We start from the raw sequence: 20,972 nt of genomic DNA, 5'->3' as shown, positions 1-20,972 counted from the left end.
GGTGTCTGGAAGTTATGGCTATACCTAGACTGCCTGTAAGTCATGTCAATCAATGGACCAGCTAATTAGCTTGGAGATGTATGTGGGGACTGCCCCTCTTCTGGTCCCATAGGAAGCTTACACTGGAACCGACTGAGGATCACACTTTTTGTTTGGAAACACGCGTGTGGCAGCAGGGGCAGGCAGAATAGATAGATCTCCTAACTTTCAGAACTTCATGTGTTTCTTTTGGAAGCGTGGATAGCTAGGTGAAGGCAGCTCGCTCTCTCTCTCTCTCTCTTTGCTTTAATAAATACTTTAATAAATGCTTAAAAGCCTACATTGTTGCCAAATTTATCAGTAAACTTAGCTAGTTCTCTCCCCCCCCACCCCCCCCCACACTGTGGGGGCAGATAAGGCGACCACACATTAGATTTTAAACATCACAGTCTGCATGATTATAGCTCTTTGGTCATAGTTCCAGATTGCAACTTTACTAAGAATGTATTTATGTCTTATTTTCCTATGTCCCCTACAACATTTGTCATTTTCCTCTGTTGTCCTATTATCTGATAATAGGTATGAGGTAGTACCCAGAATTGTTTTGACCTGAATCTCTCCAGTCAATAGTGAGTTAGAGCATTTTTTCATGTAGCTATAGGTGACCTAGATTATTTCATCTGAAAACTCCATGTCTTTTGATCATCCCTCAATTGGGGAATAGCTCTTCTTTTAACAAATTTGACTCAGTTCTCTATGTGTTTGAGAACTGAGACCTATCAAACAAACTTTCTTCAAATTTTTTTCCAGTTACTATTGCTAACTGTATTTCCCTCCATCCTATTCCCTGCCCATGACATTTACTCTATTTTCTATCTTCTTTCACCCTCCCACCCCTCCTTTTCCCCTTCCCCTCCTGCTTTCCTGTAGGGTAAGATAGATTTCTATACCCTATTGAGTGTGTATGTTATTCCCTATTAGAGACAATTCTGATGAAACTAAGGCTCACTCACTCCCTAGCACCTCCTCCATAAACTTTTTCTTGCTTCTTTTATGTGAGATACTTTACCCAATTCCACCTCTCCCTTTCCTTTTTTCCTAGTTATTTCCTCTCTCATCCCTTAATTTTATTTTTTAAAATATATCATCCTTTCATATTCAACTCACACCTTTGCCCTCTGTCTAAATGAACTTCATTCAGCTACCCTAATAATGAGAAAGTTCTTATGAGGTACAAGTATCATCCTCCCATGTAGGAATGTAAACAATTTAACCTTTTAATATCCTTTAGATTTCTTTTTCCTATTTACCTTTTTATGCTTCTCTACAGTCTTGTTTTTGAAAGTCAAATTTTTTATTCAGCTCAGGTTTTTTGATCATGAATGCCTGAAAGACCTGCCTTTAATTGAATTCCCATTTCCCCATCTGAAGGATTATACTCAGTTTTGCTGGGTGGGTGATTCTTTTTTGTAATCCCAGTTCCTTTGCCCTCTGGAATATCATATTCCAAGCATTTGGATCCTTTAAAGTAGAAGCTGCTAGATCTTGTGTTATCCTGACTGTGGCTCCACAGTACTTGAATCATTTCTTTCTGGCTGCTTGGAATATTTTTTCCTTGACCTGGGAGCTCTGGAATTTGGTGACAATATTCCTAGAAGTTTTCATTTTGGGATCTCTTTCAGGACATAACTGGTGGATTCTTTCAATTTCTATTTTACCTTCTGCTTCTAGAATATCAGGGCAATTTTCCCAGACTGTTTCTTGGAAGATGATGTTTAAGCTCTTGTTTTGAGCATGGTTTTCAGGAGTCCAATAATTTTGTAATTATCTCTCCTGGATCTATTTTTCAGGTCAGTTGTTTTTTCCAAAGAGGTATTTCACATTGCCTTCTTTTTATTTATTTATTTTCTTATTTAGCAACAAATATTTATTTTATTTTTTCCAGTTACATGTAAGGGTAGTTTTCAACATTCATTTTCATAAGATTTAGAGTTCCAAATTTTTCTTCCTCCTTCCCTCCCTTTCCTCCCCCCTCCACAAGATTGCAATCAGGTTATATATGTACAATCCACAAGTGTACTTTTTATCAGTTCTTTCTATAGGGGTGCATAGTAAGCTTCCTCATTAGCTCCTTGGGATTGGCTTGGATCATTGCACTGCTGAGAGTAGTTAAGTCATTCACAATTGCTCATTGAACAATACTACTGTCACTGTGCACAATGAATGTCCTTTCAGCTCTGCTCACTTCACTATACATCAATGTTCATTAGTCTTTCAAGATTTTTCAGGGATCATCCTGTTTGTCATTTCCTGTAGCACAAGACCATTCCACTACAATCATGTAGCACAGCTTTTTCCATCATTCCTCAATTGATGGACATTCCCTTGATTCTCAATTCTTAGCCTCCACCAAGAGTTGCTATAAATATTTTTTGTATAATTTTTCCCCTTTTCTCTTTTTCATGATTACTGTTGTTAACTGTTTCCCTTCCATCCTATTCTCTTCCCCATGATATTTATTCTATCCATCTTCTTTCATCCTATCCCTCTTCAAAAGGGATTTGTTTCTGTCTGTCCCCTCCCTCACTCTGCCCTTCCTTCCTTTGCCCCTCTCTCTTCATCCCCTTCCCCTCCTATTTTCTTGCAGGGTTAGAGAGATTACTCCACCCAATTGAGTGTGTACATTATTCCTTCCTTGAGCCAATTCTAATGAGATTGAGGTCTTTGAGTCAATTCTGATGAGTGTCAGGCTCATTTACTGCCCAGATTAAACAGACTACTACACCCAGTTGGGAGTGTGTGTTAGCCTCTCCTTGAGGCAGCTCTGATGAGTTTAAGGTCTTTGAGCCTTTTCTGATGAGTGTAAAATTCATTTACTGCCCTGCTCCTCTCCTATCTCTTCCCCCACTCCATAAGCCTTTTCCTGTTACTTTCATGTAGGATTTCACTTCTGCCCTTCTCCCTCCCTCAGTGAATTCCCTTCACCCCTCAATTTAACCCTAAACATGTTATCATCTAGCTAAGTGACACAGTGGACAAATAATCACCCCTGGACCCAGGGGGATCCCAGCCAAAACCCAGCCTCAGACACAACACAGTCACCCACTGTACAACCCCAGGTATGTCCCCCAGCTCCAATTTTTTATGGTTCTCTAGGGTCTTGTATTTGAAAATCAGATTTGCCATTCAGTTCAGGTCTTTTCATCACAAATATCTGAAAGTCTTTTTTTTTCACTAAAGTCCCATTTTTTCCACTGAAAGATAATGCTGAGTTTTGCTGGGTAGGTGATTCTTGGTTGTAATCCCATTTCCTTTGCCCTTTGGAATATCATATTCCATGCCCTCTGGTCCTTTAATGTAGAAGCTGCTAGATCTTGTGCTATCCTGACTGGGCTCCACAGTACTTGAATTCTTTCTTTTTGGCAGCTTGCAATATTTCCTCCTTGACCTGAGAGCTCTGGAATTTGGCTATAATATTCCTAGGAGTTTTCTTTTTGGGATCCCTTTCTGGAGGTGATCAGTGGATTCTTTCAATTTCTATTTTAGCTTCTTCTTCTAGAATTTCAGGGCAATTTTCCCTGAGAATATCTTGGAGGATGGTGTCTAAGCTCTTTCCTTGATCATGGTTTTCAGGTAGACCAATCATTTTCAAATGATATCTCCTGGACCTATTTTCCAGGTCAGCAGTTTTTCCCAGAAGATATTTCACATTGTCCTCTATTTTTTTATTCATTTGGATTTGCTTTATTGTGTCTTGGTTTCTCATAAAGTCACTGGCTTCCATTTGTTCAATTCTCATTCTTAGGCAATTATTTTCATCAGAGAGCTTTTGTACCTCCTTTTCCATTTGGCCAATTTGACTTTTCAAGCTGTTGACTTTTTTCTCATGTCTTTCCTGCATCACCCTCATTTCTCTTTCCATTTTTTCCTCTACCTCTCTAATTTTATCTTCAAAGTCCTTTTTGAGCACCTCTATGGCCTGAGACCAATTCCTATTTTTCTTAGAAGCTTTAGATATAGGGGCCCTGATGTTGACATCTTCCTCTGAGGGTGCCCCTTGGTCTTCCTTGTTACTGAAGAAACTTTCTATGGTCCTCACCTTTCTCTGTCGGCTCATCTTACCTTTCTTTTACTAGACTTTTATCTCCTTAAAGTGGGGCACTGTTTCTAGGATACTGCAGTATCCCAAGCTTAAGAAGTCCCAAGTGGTATGATTTAAGGAGAATCAGGTTCTTCCCTCGCCAGGCTTGTTTCCTGGTTCTAGGTGACCCCAGACCAACTTGCTAATCAACAAGTTTTCTGTGTTGTGGTTGTTAGCTTTGAGGAGCCTGTGCTCCTCTCCCACCTGGGCCACTGCTACTGGAGCCTACCTCCTCATTCTCAGCAGGGGTGTAAAATCCAAGTTCTTCCTTAGCACCAGCATAGACCCCTGTAGTCTCTCCCCTGCCCAGGGCTGAGCCTACTCACCAGACTGTGAGCTTAGTTCCAGATGACACTAGCACTTCAGCTGATTCAGAGGCTCTGGGGGTCTCCTTCTCTGGTGAGGACTTCCTGAGACTGGATCTGTGTCAGGGTGACTGTGGGGTTGGGCTTGACTCCTGTATCAGCATAGCAGCTCCCTCCTTCTGACCTTCCAAGCCATTCTTGGTTAGAAGATGATTTCAGCACATTCTTCTGTGAATTTTGCTGCTCTGGGTATTTTCCTATGGTGTTATTTGGATGTTTTTTGAGCGGTCATGTCATGAGTTCGGGAGCTCACTGCCTTTCTTCACATTGCCTTCTAATTTTTTTTTTTTTGGTGAGGCAATTGGGGTTAAGTGACTTGACCAGGGTTACTTAGCTAATAAGTGTCAAGTGTTTGAGGTTGGATTTGAATTCAGGTCTTCCTGAATCCAGGGCCAGTGCTTTATCCACTGCACCACCTAGATGCCCCGCCTTCTAATTTTTTTTTCATTCTTTCTGTTTTGCTATATTGTTTCCTGATTTTTCATAAAGTCAGTAGCTTCCATTTGCTCAATCCTAATTTTTAAGGAATTAATTTCTCTTCAGAGAGCTTTTGTAGCTCTTTTTCCATTTGACCAGTTTGGCTTTTCAAACTCTTGACATTTTTTCATGATTTTCTTGCATCACTTTGCTTTCTCTTTCCATTTTTTCCTTTACTTCTCTTACTTTATTTTCAAAGTCCTTTTGAGGTCTTTATGCCCTGAGACCAATTCATATTTTTCTTGGAAGCTTTGGATGTAGGACCTTTGACTTTGCTTTCATCTTTTGAGGATATATTTTGATCTTCCTTGTCACCATTGAAACTTCCTAGGGTCATCTTTTTTTTTTCTTTTGTGGTATTTAAAATTATATGTGGTCACTTTATTTCTGTCCCAAGTTTAGGGAAAATTAGCTGGGGTTTCTAATATGTTGCTACTTATAAATTAGAAGCTTTAGTACCAATTTTTGGGTATTAAGGATTTATGAAAGCATACCAAATATTAGTCAAGAGAGAACACTTGGGGGCAGCTAGGTGGCGCAGTGGATAAAGCCCTGGCCCTGGATTCAGAAGGACCTGAGTTCAAATCCATCCTCAGACACCTAAAACTATCTGTGTGACCCTGGGCAAGTCACTTAACCCTCATTGACCCACAAAAGAAAGAGAGAGAGAGAGAGAGAGAGAGAGAGAGAGAGAAAACACTTGGCTCAGAAAGTTAAGAAGGCCTACCTATACTAGCTGTGTGACCCTGGGCAAGTCACTTGACCCCCATTGCCCCACAAAAAAAAGAAGCCTATCTATCGAGATAGAGCTCAGCTTGGCTTCCTTCTTCCTCCAAGTCCTCCACCATAAGCGCATCTGGGAGCTTCACTACCTACCTCCCACTCTGAAGGAGAGACGGCCCTTCCATCTAACTCGAAGCTAATTGGCTATCATCCTTTGAATCTACTGATTTACTGGACTTGAGGGTGGTCCATGAGCAGAAAGTGCTGAGGTCAGAGTTCAGAGAACACACCTTCTGATGGCAAGGCTTTCAGGCAGATGTGGTTTTAATTGAGCTAACTTTAAGTGAGTTAATCAGCAAAGTCAATCCAGTCAATCTTTTGCACTGACCTCCCTCCTCACCTGGGCCTCCTGGTCTTATGGAAGGAGGGATCCTAAACCCCATGGAATCCTTAAACTTTCCCAAGGGAAAAGCAGCTCTTCTTCCCATCCCAAGAATAAGATCTGACTGAGCACAAAGACTTTGGTCTGCAAGGAACAAAGATGATATATTGATCAGGATGGGTGCTATTCCTACCCAGGCACTCCTTCACAGTTGTTTCCCTCCCAGCTGCTTTGCATACACCTTTTCTTTGTAAACATACAAAAGACCAGATCTTTTCTCTCCCAGGGAGACAGTTTTTCCATAGTGATTCTGTTTCCCAGAATCTCTAACCTAATACATCTCTTTTTATTTTACATGATTGGTGATTAAGTATTAGGAACTGTTTTGCCCAATGATATGCCAAGAAACTTGAAAATCAAAATGAAATGGATGAATATCTACAAAAATATAAATTACCCACATTAACAGAAGAAATAAATTATTTAAATAACCCAATTTTGGAAAAAGAAATTGAACAAGCCATCAACATCCTTCCTAAGAACAAATTCCTAGGACCAGATGAATTCAAAAGTGAATTCTAGCAAATATTTAAAGAACAATTAATCCCAATTATATATATATATATATATATATATATATATATATATATATATATATATATATATATATATATATATATATATATATATATATATATATATATATAATTTGAGAAAATAAGTGGAGTCCTACCAAATTTAGTTAAGGAGAAAAATATGGTGCTGATGCCCAAACCAGGAAGAGCCAAAACAGAGAAAGAAAATTATAGACCAATCTCACTAATGAATATTGATGCAAAAATTTAATATATGGAGCATTAATTGGGTGACTCACTGAAATATTGAGATATTGAGGTCCTGGAAATAATGAGGGACTTCTTGGTTCAAAGTTCCCTCCCCTACAAACTGCCCTTTTAGATATTTCTCCCAGGCCAATAAGAAAGGAGCCTTACAGTTTCTTTTCCACAAAAGGATCACATTTTATTACTTGGGAATTAATTAAACAACAAAGGTGAAATAAATAAAAAATCAAAGATAAGTAAATAGGGAAAAAGAAATACAGATAAATCCTCTCTAACTCTAACCTAAGTCTATACAATCCCCAGATCATTTCCAATTAAGCTAATTCAAAGGAATGCAGTGTTTATTGTGTTCACTCACCACACCTGGAAAAGTCTATTAGATTTTTCGCATCACCAGGAAACCGAGCAGAGAGAGAGAGAGAGAGAGAGAGAGAGAGAGAGAGAGAGAGAGAGAGAGAGAGAGAGGGGGGGGGGTAAACACGAGCATTCTCGAAGTGACTACTAGCCTCCCCATAACAAGTGTTCAATCTCCCTGACCCTTCATACACATATGTGTGTGGGGGTAATTATTTTTTGTACATATTTTGTATTAATTTATTTTTGTGTTCATGTTGGTTCCCCTGATAGAATGGGAGCTCCTGGAGGGTAAGAATTAATACATTTTTGTCTTTGTAGCCCTAGGATCTGATGCAATTCCTTCTATATAATATGTACTTAATAAATATATATTGAAATATATATTGATTAACTGAATCACTAACCAAAAGAAACCTCAAAACAATTATTCAAAGAAAGAAAAAAAATTCAGGTACTATTATTAAGTCATGGCTTAAGAGCATATTACAAATTCCCTTCAGATAAAAGAACTTTGTTTCATATCCCCTATACAGAAGAATTGCTTTTAAAAAGACTCAACTGGGGGGGGGGTTAGGGTTAGGGTTAAGTGGTCCAGTGGTTAAAGCACCGGCCCTGGATTCAGGAGTACCTGAGTTCAAATCCAGCCTCAGACACTTGACACTTACTAGCTGTGTGACCCTGGGCAAGTCACTTAACCCCCATTGCCTGCAAAAAAAAAAGACCCAATTGGAATTAATTCTGCACAGTACTTCTAACAAGAAAGAAACATCAGCAAAATAAAGACTTATTAAAAAGATGTCATCAAGAGGCAGATTTAAGGAGCCCCACCTCAGTAGGGGAGGAGCCCCATAAGGACTCAGGAATGTCAGGGGGGGATTTTGGATATATTCCCTACTGCTCCTTGAGCTTCTGTAAGCAAAATTGGTAATAAATGAACAGTATCCTTTGGAAATTGAAGAGAGACAGCCCCATCTGGAGCACAAGATATGGTTGCTCTGAGCTTGCATAGGAGATCACAACCTAATAAATTCACAGGGGCATCAGGGATAAGTAAGAATGAATGTTCCACTGTTAAAGGCCCCATAGATACCATGCGAGGGGTTAATCTTGCCACTCTTTGGGCTTTTCCTGAAACTCCTACCACATTCAGAGATCCTACAGCTTTACATCCAGGGTCTAGTTTACTCACTAATACTGATTTAGAAACTCCTGTGTCTAACAGACAATCATAATACGTGTCCCCAACTTTGAGGGTCACATGAGGTTTGTTACTCTGGGGAAGTGAATGGACTGGTACAAGGGCATTTATAAAATCAGGGTCTAGGAATATGTGGCTTTCTGTATCTATTTTCTATCCCTACCCTTTGTCTCTTCAATCCTGTACCCCCCTCTGAGGGAGTCCTTGGTTACTGTGATTCTGGTTCTGTCCTTCTGTACCTCTCTGATAGGGTCCATGGTTATTCTGATGCTACCTCTCTGTATTCCCCTGAAAAGATCTATTTCATTTTGATTTCACCTGTAATATGACGTATAGTTACCTGGGTCCTCATACATCATCTTTTTAAGTACTCGTTTCCAAGTCCTACAGTCTCTCAATGAGTGTCCTTGTTTATCACAGTAACCTCACACCTTAGTGCCCTTGTGTTGGCCCTTAGATGCCTGACCAGAAAGCATTGGTGCCAGAATGCTCTGTTTAGGCTTATTCTCCTCACGTGAGTCAAAGACATAGGTGGCAAGTTCCTTAAGCCTATCTATAGTCAAAGTTCTCCAGTCTGGACATTGTGTCAGAAAATATTTGCGGATTTCTAGAAACAAATTGTAAATGAATGTGTTAAGCACAATATAGGAATCTTTTAAATCTAGTGGGTCCAGCCTGGAATATTGTCTAGCAGCTTCGCAAAGTCTATCGTAAAACCTGTTGGGTCTTTCATTAGGCTCCTGATCTAGGTTTAAGAATGGTTCCGTCAGCATCCATATTTTTGGATTTGGAGAGCCTCTTCCATCATGAGTCCTTTGGAACTTTATTGTACCATGGTGTTGGTGAGAAGAATCTAGTCTATCACAGTTGATCAACACACAACGCTGATGATACTGTGTATAGTGTTCTTCTGGTTCTGCTCATCTCACTCATCATCAGTTCATGCAAGTTCTTCCAGGTTTCTCTGAACTCCTCTTGCTCATTTCTTACAGCACAATAGAATTCCATTACATTCATATACCACAACTTGTTCAGTCATTCCCCAGTTGATGGGCAACCCCTCAATTTCCAATTCCTTGCCACCACAAAAAGAGCAGCTATATTTTTGTACATGTGGGTCTTTTCCCCTTTTTTATGATCTCCTTGGGAAAAAGACCCAAAAGTGGTATTGCTAGGTCAAAGCATATGCACAGATCTAAATCCCTTTGGGCATAATTCCAAATTGCTCTCCAGAATGGTTGGATCAGTTCACAGTTCCACCAATAATGCATTAGTGTACCAATTTTTCCACAGCTTCTCCAACATTTATTTTTCCTTTTTTGTCATATTAGCCAGTCTGATAGATGTCAGGTGGTCTTTTAATTTGCATCTCTCTAATCTATTGTGACTTAGAGCATTTTTTCATATGACAATAAATAGCTTAGATTTCTTCATCTGAAAACTGCCTGTTCATATCCTTTGACCATTTCTCAATTGGGGAATGACTTGGATTCTTATGAATTTGATTTAGTTCCCTATATATTTTAGAAATGAGGCTTTTATAAGAAATACTGGCCATAAAAACCCTCTTTCTTTTTTTTTAAATCAAATTAACTAAAAGTTTATTTATTTTATTGATTTTTTTCATAGAACCAACTCTTAGTTTATTTATTAATTCTATAGTTTTCTTACTTTCATTTTTATTAAAATTTTTATTAAAAATTATATCAATGCCATAGCAATCAGACTACCTAAAAATTATTTTATAGAGCTGGGAAGAATAATAACAAAGTTCATCTGGAAGAACAAAAGGTCAAGAATATCTAGGGAACTAATGAAAAAAATGCATAGGAATCTGGGCTAGCCGTACCAAATCTGAAGCTATACTATAAAGTGGTACTCATTAAAAACTATTTGGTACTGGCTAAGAAATAGAGTGATGGATCAATGGAATAGGTTAGGCACAGGAGACACAGTAGTAAATTACTATAGTATTTACTCTTTGATAAACCAAAAGACTCCATTTTCTGGGATAGGAACTCAGTATTTGACAAAAATTGCTGGGAAAACTGACAGATGGTATGGCAGAAACTAGGCATAGACCAATATCTTACACCATATACTAAAATAAGGTCAAAATGGGTACATGATTTAGACATAAAGGGTGATACCACAGGTAAATTGGGAGAGGAAGGAATAGTTTACCTCTCAGATCTTTGGAAAGGAGAACAGTTTGTGACCAAATAAGAGATAGATAATATTATGAAATGCAAAATGGATGATTTTGATTACATTAAATTAAAAAGGTTTTGTACAAACAGAAGCAATGCATCCAAAATTAGAAGAGAGGCAGAAATCTGGGCAACAATTTTTACAGCCCGTGTTTCTAATAAAGGCCTCATTTCTAAAATATAGAGGGAATTAAATCAAATTTATAAGAATGCAAGTCATTCCCCATTTGAGAAATGGTCAAAGGATATGAACGCAGGCAGTTTTCAGATGAAGAAATCAAAGCTCTCTATTGTCATATGAAAAAATGCTCTAAATCACTATTGATTAGAGAAATGCAAATTAAAACAACCTCTGCATACCTATCAGATTGACTACTATGACAAAAAGGGAAAATAATTAATGTTGGAGAAGCTGTTGAAAAATTGGCACACTAATGCCTTGTTGGTGGAGCTGTGAACTGATCCAACCATTCTGGAGAGCAATTTGGAACTATACCCTAAGGGCTGTGGGACTATTCATACCCTTTGACACAGTAATACCACTACTAGGTCTGTATCCCAAAGAGATCATAGAAGAGGGAAAAGGACCCACATGTACAAAAATGTTTATAGCAGCTCTCTTTGTGGTGGCAAAGAATTGGAAATTGAGGGGATGCCCATCCATTGGGGAATGACTGAACAAGTTGTGGTATATGAATGTAATGGAATACTACTGTGCTGTAAGATATGATGAGCAGGCAGATTTCAGAAAAACCTTGAAAGACTTAAATGGACTGATGCTTAGTGAAGTGAGCAGAACCAGGAGAACATTGTACACAGTATCAACAACATTGTGTAATGATCAACTGTGATAGACTTGGCTCTTCTCAGCAGTGAGGTGATTCAAGACAGTTCCAGGGAACTCATGATGGAAAATGTCCTCCACATCCATAGGGGAGAACTGTGGGTTCTAATGCACATTGAAGCACTTATTTTTGTTTTAGTTTTTTCTTTTTTGAGGTCTATCTCTTTTGTTCTGGTTCTTCTTTCACAGCATGACCACTAGTGCAGAGATCTTTTTGATGTGATTGTACATACATAACCTGTGTTGGATTGCCTTCTGCCTTGAGGCGGGAGGAGGGAGGGGAGAAGGGAGAAAGAAGGCTATCTTTGCCTGTAGTTGGAAGATAATGGAGTACTTTGTGATTAAAGGAAAAGGTGACACAAGGAGGGTTTGAGAAGGAGAGAATGCAAGCAGTTCTTCAATATATACTCACTGAGGGCCTCCTATGTGGCAGGCACTGTGCTTACTGGTGACATGCAAAAAGAGGCAAATAGCAGTGTTTGCCCTCAGGGAGCTCACAGTCTAATGGGGGAGACAACAAGCACACAAATGTGTACAAACAGGTCAATAGGATGTGATTAAAAGAAGGAAGCCACCATCTAGGGGAGGTGGGACAGGCTTCCTATAGAAGGTGGGATTTGGGTGGAGACTTGAAGGGATCAAGGAGGCTGAAATGATTGAGGAGGCAGAGAATTCCAGGCCTTTCAGAGAGCCAGAGAAAATGCCTGGAGCCTAGAGAGGGAGTGTCTTCTTCCTGGCCTGGCAAGGAGGCCTGCCTGTGTCATTGGATCAAAGAAGGGGGGAAGTAAGGTATAAGAAGATTGAAAAAGTGGGTGATGTCTAGGCCATCATGGGCTTTTTTTTTGTGGGGCAATGAGGGTTAAGTGACTTGCCCAGGATCACACAGCTAGTGTCAAGTGTCTGAGGCCAGATTTGAACTCAGGTCTTCCTGAATCCAGGGCTGGAGCTTTATCCACTGTGTCACCTAGCTGCCCCCATCATGGGCTATTGATTTTTGTTTGTTTGTTTTTTTGGTGAGGCAATTGGGGTTAAGTGACTTTCCCAGGGTCACACAGCTAGTACTGTCAGGTGACTGAGGCCAGATTTGAACTCAGGACCTCCTAACTCCAGGGCTGGTTCTCTATCCACTGCGCCACCTAGCTGCCTCTTTTTTTTTCATTTTTGTTTTTATTTTTTCATCATGGGCTATTGAAACAAAATCAGAGGCATGATATTCAGATGAGTGTGATTGGGGAACCAATGTCAATAAGCATTTATTAAGCACCTACTATGTGCCAGGCACTGTGTTAAGGCCTGGAGAATTAATTTTTTTTTTTTTAGTGAGGCAATTGGGGTTAAGTGACTTGCCCAGGGTCACACAGCTAGTCAGTGTTAAGTGTCTGAGGCCGGATTTGAACTCAGGTACTCCTGAATCCAGGGCCGGTGCTTATCCACTGTGCCACCTAGCTGCCCCTGGAGAATTAAATATTAAAGAAGAAAGACTGTCCTGTCCTCATGGAGTTTTCAATTTCAAGGGGAGCACAACACACAAAAGGAAAAGATTTTTGGCAGAAGACACCAGATACTGGGACATGAGGAAGCCAGTCATTAGTCTCAAATTAGTGCAGCCAGTTAAGAAATGGGGAGATGTGTGGGTTGACCCTCTCCTTCTGTGGAGGTTTGGAATACATGACCTCCCCACATGGTGGTGAAGTGAGAATGAGAGTGGATGGAGAATGAAAAAGATGTGGAAGAGCTTCTGGTATGAACAAGTTAGGGATTTAATAGATTTCAGGAGGGGTTGGATAGATTAATGGGTTTAATAGATTAATTATCAATAAAGAAAAGGATGGCCTTCCTACATGACTGTTCATAAGTTCTGTGAAGAATCATGACACAGGACTCCCCATGAAAACAAAAATTTGCAATTTGGGGGGCAATCTAAAAAAGTGAAAAGACTAATACATTCCTTAATCACTCAAGTTTTCAATAATAGAAATAAAGGAAGTATTATGAAATATAGGTTACAAACAGGACATAAATGACATATTTTGAGGAAAAAATAAAGATAGCAAAAAAGTGAAGATAAGTTTATCTATGTGAAAAGAATTACTTCATACAATGATCCAAGACAATCCCAAAGGACTAAGGATAAAACATACTCTCCACCTCCAAAACAAGTGATTGAATTATATTGATTGATCACAGACTGAAGCATGCTATTTTTTACTTTCTTTCATTTTTCTTTTCTTGAAGTTTTCTTATACAAAATGACTAATATGGTAATGGTTTACATGATTGCACATGTATAAACTATATCAGATGACTTGCTGCCTCGGGAAGGGAGGGAGGCAAGGAAGGGAAGAATTTATAACTCAGAACTTTAAATAAAAAACTAACTGTCATGAAACAAATAAATAAATAAACAAATAAAAATAGAAAAATTTAGATTAAATATAGTTTTAATAAGAATTTTTGACAAGAAAAATAATTGCTCCAAAATAACAGAAGCTCTAAAATAGTGGATCATATCATTCTTCTAGAAATGGAAGAGCATCCAAAACCAGTTGTGTTGGCCAAATTCAGGTTCTGCATATAGCAAATTGGAAAAATAGATGACCCTCCCAAGTATTAAAGGATTTGCTGATGTAGCTGCTCTCTTGTGTGTTATTCCTGAGGCTGCTTCTCAACTGTTTGTCTTGACTCTTGGTCCCAAATGTTCTGAAGTTTCATGGGTATGTTGAGATAATTTATTTTTCATAAATACATTGTCAGTGCCTTATGAATTAGCTCCATCTCCAAACCCAGTCAAAAAATTACATTTTTAATGGATGAATGAATTATCCTTTCTCCATCACAATTACTTCTATTTCTCTACAACTAAATATTAAAATGAAGGAATATATTCTCTATGACTAAATATTAAAATGAAGGAATATAAAGCAAAGATATGGTTTTTTTGGCTATGACACATCACCAAACCCTCAATTTTTCAATAGATAACTTTTCATCACTATTTTGGACACAGTCTCATAATTTTCATTTCACCACAGATTGTAAGCAATATTTCTTAAGAATCCCTTTGATACTTAGGTAGGACTTTATTTCAGCCTTCTAGGAAATTAACTAAATTTTTTCCCCTCTCTTCTCAGTGACGACTAGTAATGTTCCCTGCCCCCACCCCGAGTACATAGTATTTGCCAATTTCTCACAAACTTTTTATAAGATTTCTTAACATGCCCCTTCTGACATGTAACATCCCTTCTGGTGAGGAGCAATTTCACATCACCTTGCTTTCTTCTCCACAGACTCTCATACGTCACTCATAGAGCACATACCTTCTCCCTGAGTCTGTGGGGAGAAGCATTTCACAGTAAGACATTTCTCCAACTTTTATTATTCCAAAATGATTCTCACTTCAATACAAAATGATTTTCTCAATATCCCATTGGAGTCTTTTTTGGATATGGTTTCAAGTGCTGTTTCTGAAATTCATAAAGATTATAGGAATTTGGGGCAAATCCCTTCTGGGCTGCAGTTTCTTCCTCTCAGTTGATGAGGGTTGGACTGGATGAATTCTGCAGTCTTTTTTTCAGCTGTAAACCATGTGACTTTTGATGGCTTAGGAGTTGGTGACATTCAAGGATGTGGCTGTGGATTTCACCCCAGAGGAGTGGGGCCTCTTGGACCATTCTCAGAAAGAGCTGCACAAGGAGGTTATGCTGGAGAATGCCCAGAACCTGCTTTCTGTGGGTAAGGACCTTTGCCTCTGGTGACTCTGAGCTACTAACATGGTAGCTCATTGCTCTTCATCCTGCCAGGCCTAGCAAGTGTATTCTGATTCTTCCTTCTTTGTTCCCTCAAATTCCAGTTCAGATGTTGGGAAAGGAAGGGAATGGAATAAGAATTTATATATACCTGCTTTATATCCAGCACTGGGCAACGTGTATTATACTTATTGTCATTTGATGTTCACAACATCTCTGTGATTTTGGTGGTATTATCATCCTCATTTCATAGTTGGGGGAACTGAGGCAAGCAGAGGTTACATGAGTTGCCCAGGGGGACACAGCTCCTATGTGTCTGACACTGGTTTGAAATGGTCTTTCTGACTCTAGGCCCAGGGCTGTTACCACTGCACTACCAGAAGCCTCCAATTTCTAGATATTGGAAGCTAGGCAGTGTGTGCCCATCCTTCTGGGAAAGAAGTGAATAAAGGTGCAGTTTTCTGATTCCAAATGGGCTGTGTGATGTCTGCCCACTTCCAAAGATCCCAGCATTCAATACCATGGGAACCATCCTGTCAGCTTTGCTTACATGGCTCCTTTCTCTAAAGAGGAGTAACTTGTATATTTCTCTCTATCCTCATGCCTTCCTTGTTCTATATTCCCAGGACTTCCAGTTTCAAGGGAAGATTTGAACTCCCCTTTTCAGGAAGAGGAAAGACCAGGGATGGCAGAACAAAAAGGTCCAAGGAATTCCTCTCCAGGTGAGTGACATAAAAGCATGTGTATGAGGGCTGTTATCATAAGAGGTCTCTAAGTGTTGTGGTCAAGGGATTGCCAGACTTGTAGACAGGAAGGTCTGACTTGGAATTTGTTTTTACACATTTTAGCAGTGGGATCAAGTAACTGATCCTCTGAGCCCCAGTTTCCTCTTCTATGATACAGGGGAGCAGGTCAAACTCCTTGGCCTTTCAGTAGCCTTGCAATGGTAAGACTTTGATGCTACAAGAAGTCATCCTTTTGAGCTTTGAGGCATAGAACTCTCCTGAAAGACTCTAAAGTGGGCTGAGGGTGTCCAAGATGAATTATTTCCTAGTCTTTATTCCAGTCAATAAAAATTAAGCACCTAGTCTGTTCCAGACACTATGCTAAGCACCTGGAATACCAAGAATGGCAAAAATGCTCTTGAGGAGTTCAGTCTAATGGGGAAGACAACATGTAAACAACTATCTACAAACCCACCATATTCAGCATAAATCGGGGCTAATCAAAAGAGGGAAGGCTAAAAGGGTAAGGAAGACTGGAGAAGACTCATTGTAGAAGGAGGGATTTTAGGCAGCACCTCCGGGAAGCCAGAGCCGGCATGAGGTATGAGGTGCAGCCAGAGAGAACGTGGAGTCAGGAGATGTTCCTGGTCAAGAGACTAAGAAGCCTGTATCAGTGATTATCACACATGTGGAGGGAAAGAAAGGCGAAAAAAGACTGGCAAGTAATAGAGGGGCTGATGCTAAAGGGCTTTAACAGCCAAGCAGAGGATTTTATATTTAATCCTGGTAATAGAAAGTCAATAGGAAGAGGGTTTAGTGAGTGGGCAGTGACAGGGTCAGAAGTGTCCTGTAGTAGATGAATTTGACAGTGGGTGGGGGATTAAGTGGATTGGTGAGAGACTTGAAGCATTGATACCAATGAAAAGTCTTTTTCTTTTAAATATCATCATTTTATGCCTAATCATGATGGTTGGGAATCACCGTACAATGAAACATATTAATTCCTCAAAGATGCATCTACTTGTTGTTCCAGGGGAAAAATATATTGGAAACAAACCTTGGCAATTCTTTACTGCCTAAGGTGCCATTAATTAATTTTTTAATAAACATTTTAATTTAAATTTTTGAGTTCCAAATTCTATCCTTCCCTTCCTTTCTTACCCCCTTCCAGAGGCATAAAGTGATCATATATACATCATACATGTGTAATTATGTAAAACATGACCATATTATCATTTTGCAGAAAAAAACTAAAAAGGAAGTAAAATGAAAAGAAAGTGAAAAACAGCACACTTCACTCTGTGTTGATTCAATATCAGTTCTGTCTCTGGAGGTGGATGGTTTGCTTCACAATTATTCCTTTGATATTATTCTGGATCATTGTATTGCTGAGCATAGTTAAGTCATTCACTGTTCTTCATCACATATTATCACTATCCCTGTGCACAGTGCTCTCCTGGTTCTGCTCATCAGTTCATATACGTCTTTCCAGGTCTTTCTGACATCATTTTGCTTGTGATTTCCTATAACACAATAATATCCCATTATAATCATATACCACAGCTTGTTTCACCATTCCCCAGTTTATGGTGATCCCTTTGATTTTCTTAGCCACCACAAAAAGACCTGCTAAGAATATTTTTGGACCAGTAGTTATTTTTCTCTTTTTTGGGGATGTCTTTGGGATATTAGCCTAGCCGCTGTGCTGCTGGATCAAAGGCTTTGCAGTTTTATAATCCTTTGGACATAGTTCCAAATTTCTCTCCAAAATGGTTGGATCCATTCACAACTCCACTAAGAGTAGAATAAGTGTCCCAGTTTTTCCACATCCCCTCCAACATCCATTGTTTTCCTTTTTTGTTATATTTTCCCCTCTGATAGGTGTGAGGGTGATACCTAAGATTTGTTTTAATTTGCATTTCCCTGATCCATAGTGATTTAGAACATTTTTTCACATGACTAGGAATAGCTTTAATTTCTTTGTCTGAAAACTGCCTCTTCATATTCTTTGACCATTTAACAATTGGGGAATTGCTTATATTTTTATAAATTTCATTCACTTGTCTATATATTTGAGAAATGAGGCCTTTAATCAGAGATGCATGTTTCAAAAATTCTCTCCCAATTTTCTGCTTTCTTTATAATTTTGGTTCAATTACTTTTGATTCTACAAAAGCTTTTTAATTATATATAATCAGAATCACATATTTTACAATTTGTAAGGTTCTCTATGCTATTTTTGGTCCTAAAGGCTTCCCCTGTCCATCCATCTGACAGAAATTATTGCAAGCTCTCTTACTCTGCTTATGGTATCACCTTTTATGATTTTATTTTAGTGCAAAGTGTGAGATGTTTATCAATATCTTGTTTCTGACATACTATTTTCCAATTTTCCCATCAGTTTTTGCCAAATAATGTGTTTTTGTTCCAAAAACTTGGTTCTTTGGGTTTATCATATACTACCTTACTACAATCAATTACTGCACTGTAATTTGTACCTGTTCTATTCCACTGTTCCACTACTCTATTTCTTAGCCAGTACCAGATTATTTTTCATTAAGTCATTTTATTTTATTTTTTAATTTTATTATTTTCCATTTAGCTTTCAGCATTTGTTTACATAAGATTTTCAATTTCAATTTTTTACTCCCTCCCTCCACTCCCTCCCCCCACCCCCAGACAGCAGGCAATCCAATATAGGTTTTATATATATATATATATATATATATATATATAAATATATATATATATGTGTGTGTGTGTGTATATACACACACACATATATATGTACATACACATATACACATATATAACAACATTAAACATATTTCTGCATCAGTCATGCTATAAGAGAAGAATCAGAGCAATAAGAAGAAACTTTAAAATAGAAAAACAACAGCACCAAAAACAAAAGAAATATTATGGTTCGGTCAGCATCCATATTCCATAGTTCTTTTTTTTCTGGATTTGGAGAGCCTTTTCCATCATGAGTCCCCTGGAACTTTCTTCTACCATTGTATTGGTGAGAAGAATCCAGTCTATCACAGTTGATCAACACATAACGTTGATGATATTGTGTACAATGTTCTTCTGGTTCTGCTCATCTCATTCATCATCAGTACATGCAAGTCCTTCCAGGCTTCTCTGAATTTCTCCTGCTCATCGTTTCTCACAGCACAATAGAATTCCATTACGTTCATATACCACAAGTTCTTCAGCCATTCTCCAACTGATGGGCAACCCCTCAATTTCCAATTCCTTGCCACCACAAAAAGAGCAGCTATAAATATTTTTGAACATGTAGGTCCTTTTCCCTTTTCTATGATCTCCTTGGGAAAAGACCCAAAATTGGTATTGCTGGGTCAAAGGGTATACACAGCTTTATAGCCCTTTGTGCATAATTCCAAATTGCTCTCCAGAATGATTGGATCAGTTCACACCTCCACCAACAATGCATTAGTGTTCCAATTTTTCCACAGCTTCTCCAACATTTATTATTTTCCTTTTTTGTCATAATAACCAATCTGACAGGTGTCAGGTGGTACCTCAGAGTTTTTTTTAATTTGCATCTCTCTAATCAATAGTGATTTAGAGGGGCAGCTAGGTGGCGCAGTGGATAGAGCACCGGCCCTGGAGTCAGGAGTACCTGGGTTCAAATCCGGCCTCAGACACTTAACACTGACTAGCTGTGTGACCCTGGGCAAGTCACTTAACCCCAATTGCCTCACTAAAAAAAAAAAGTGATTTAGAACATTTTTTCATATGGGAATAGATAGCTTTGATTTCTTCATCAGAAAACTACCTTTTCATATCCTTTGACCATTTCTCAATTGGGGAATGACTTGGATTCTTATAAATTTGAATTAGTTCCCTATATATTTTAGAAATAAGGCCTTGGGGTAGCTAGATGGTGCAGTGGATAAAGCACCGGCCCTGGATTCAGGAGTACCTGAGTTCAAATCTGGCCTCAGACACTTGACACTTATTAGCTGTGTGACCCTGGGCAAGTCACTTAACCCTCATTGCCCAGCAAAAGAAAAAAGAAATAAGGCCTTTATCAGAAGTACTGGCTAAAAAATTATTTCCCAGCTTTCTGCATCCCTTCTAATTTTGGATGCATTGCTTCTGTTTGTACAAAACCTTTTTAATTTAATGTAATCAAAATCATCCATTTTGCATTTCATAATATTCTCTATCTCTTGTTTGGTCATAAACTGTTCTCTTTTCCAAAGATCTGAAAGGTAAACTGTTCCTTCCTCTCCTAATTTACCTATGATGTCACCTCATGTCTAAATCATGCACCCATTTTGACCTTATTTTAGTATAAGGTGTAAGATGTTGGTCTATGCCTAATTTCTGCCATACTATCTTCCAGTTTTCCCAGCAGTTTTTGTCAAATACTGAGTTCCTATCCCAGAAGCTGGGGTCTTTGGGTTTATCAAACAGTATATTACTAATGTCATTTACTACTGTGTCTTCTGTGCCTAGCCTATTCCATTGATCCTCCACTCTATTTATTAGCCAGTACCAGATAGTTTTGATGACTGCCACTTTATAGTAAAGCTCCAGATTCGGTACAGATAACCCACCTTCCTGTGCATTTCTTTTCATTATTTCCCTTCTTGACTTTTTGTTTTTCCAGATGAATTTTGTTATTATTTTGTCTAGCTCTATAAAATAATTTTTAGGTAGTCTGATTGGTATGGCACTGAATAAGTACATTAATTTAGGTATTATTGTCATTTTTATTATATTGAATATGAGCAATTGATATCTTTCCAATTATTTAGATCTGATTTGATTTGTGTGAAAACTGTTTGGTAATCATGTTCATAGAGTTCCTGTGTTTGTCTTGGCAAGTAGACTCCCAAGTATTTTATATTATTTACTGTTACTTTAAGTGGAATTTCTCTTTCTATCTCTTGCTGCTGGACTTTGTTGGTCATGTATAGAAATTCTGATGATTTATGTGGATTTGTTTTA

At 38.6% G+C, this 20,972-nt stretch overlaps 2 protein-coding genes across 2 annotated transcripts in view; one reads left to right on the top strand and one right to left on the bottom strand.

Moving 5' to 3' along the window:
* LOC122746245 (zinc finger protein 420-like) overlaps window positions 1-15,841 on the top strand; it is a 136,634-nt gene extending 120,793 nt beyond the window's left edge. Inside the window, exons 12-13 of the mRNA XM_043991712.1 lie at window positions 15,124-15,250; window positions 15,768-15,841. Of these exons, the coding sequence (XP_043847647.1) occupies window positions 15,124-15,250; window positions 15,768-15,841 (201 nt within the window). The remainder of the gene's footprint in view (window positions 1-15,123; window positions 15,251-15,767) is intronic.
* The window catches only part of LOC122749581 (zinc finger protein 420-like), a 410,887-nt gene that overhangs the window by 249,163 nt on the left and 140,752 nt on the right, over window positions 1-20,972 (bottom strand). The window lies entirely within an intron of this gene.

Source organism: Dromiciops gliroides, chromosome 3 (assembly GCF_019393635.1).
Source record: "Dromiciops gliroides isolate mDroGli1 chromosome 3, mDroGli1.pri, whole genome shotgun sequence".
NCBI lineage: Eukaryota > Metazoa > Chordata > Mammalia > Microbiotheria > Microbiotheriidae > Dromiciops > Dromiciops gliroides.
This window is presented reverse-complemented; position numbering and strand designations above follow the sequence as displayed.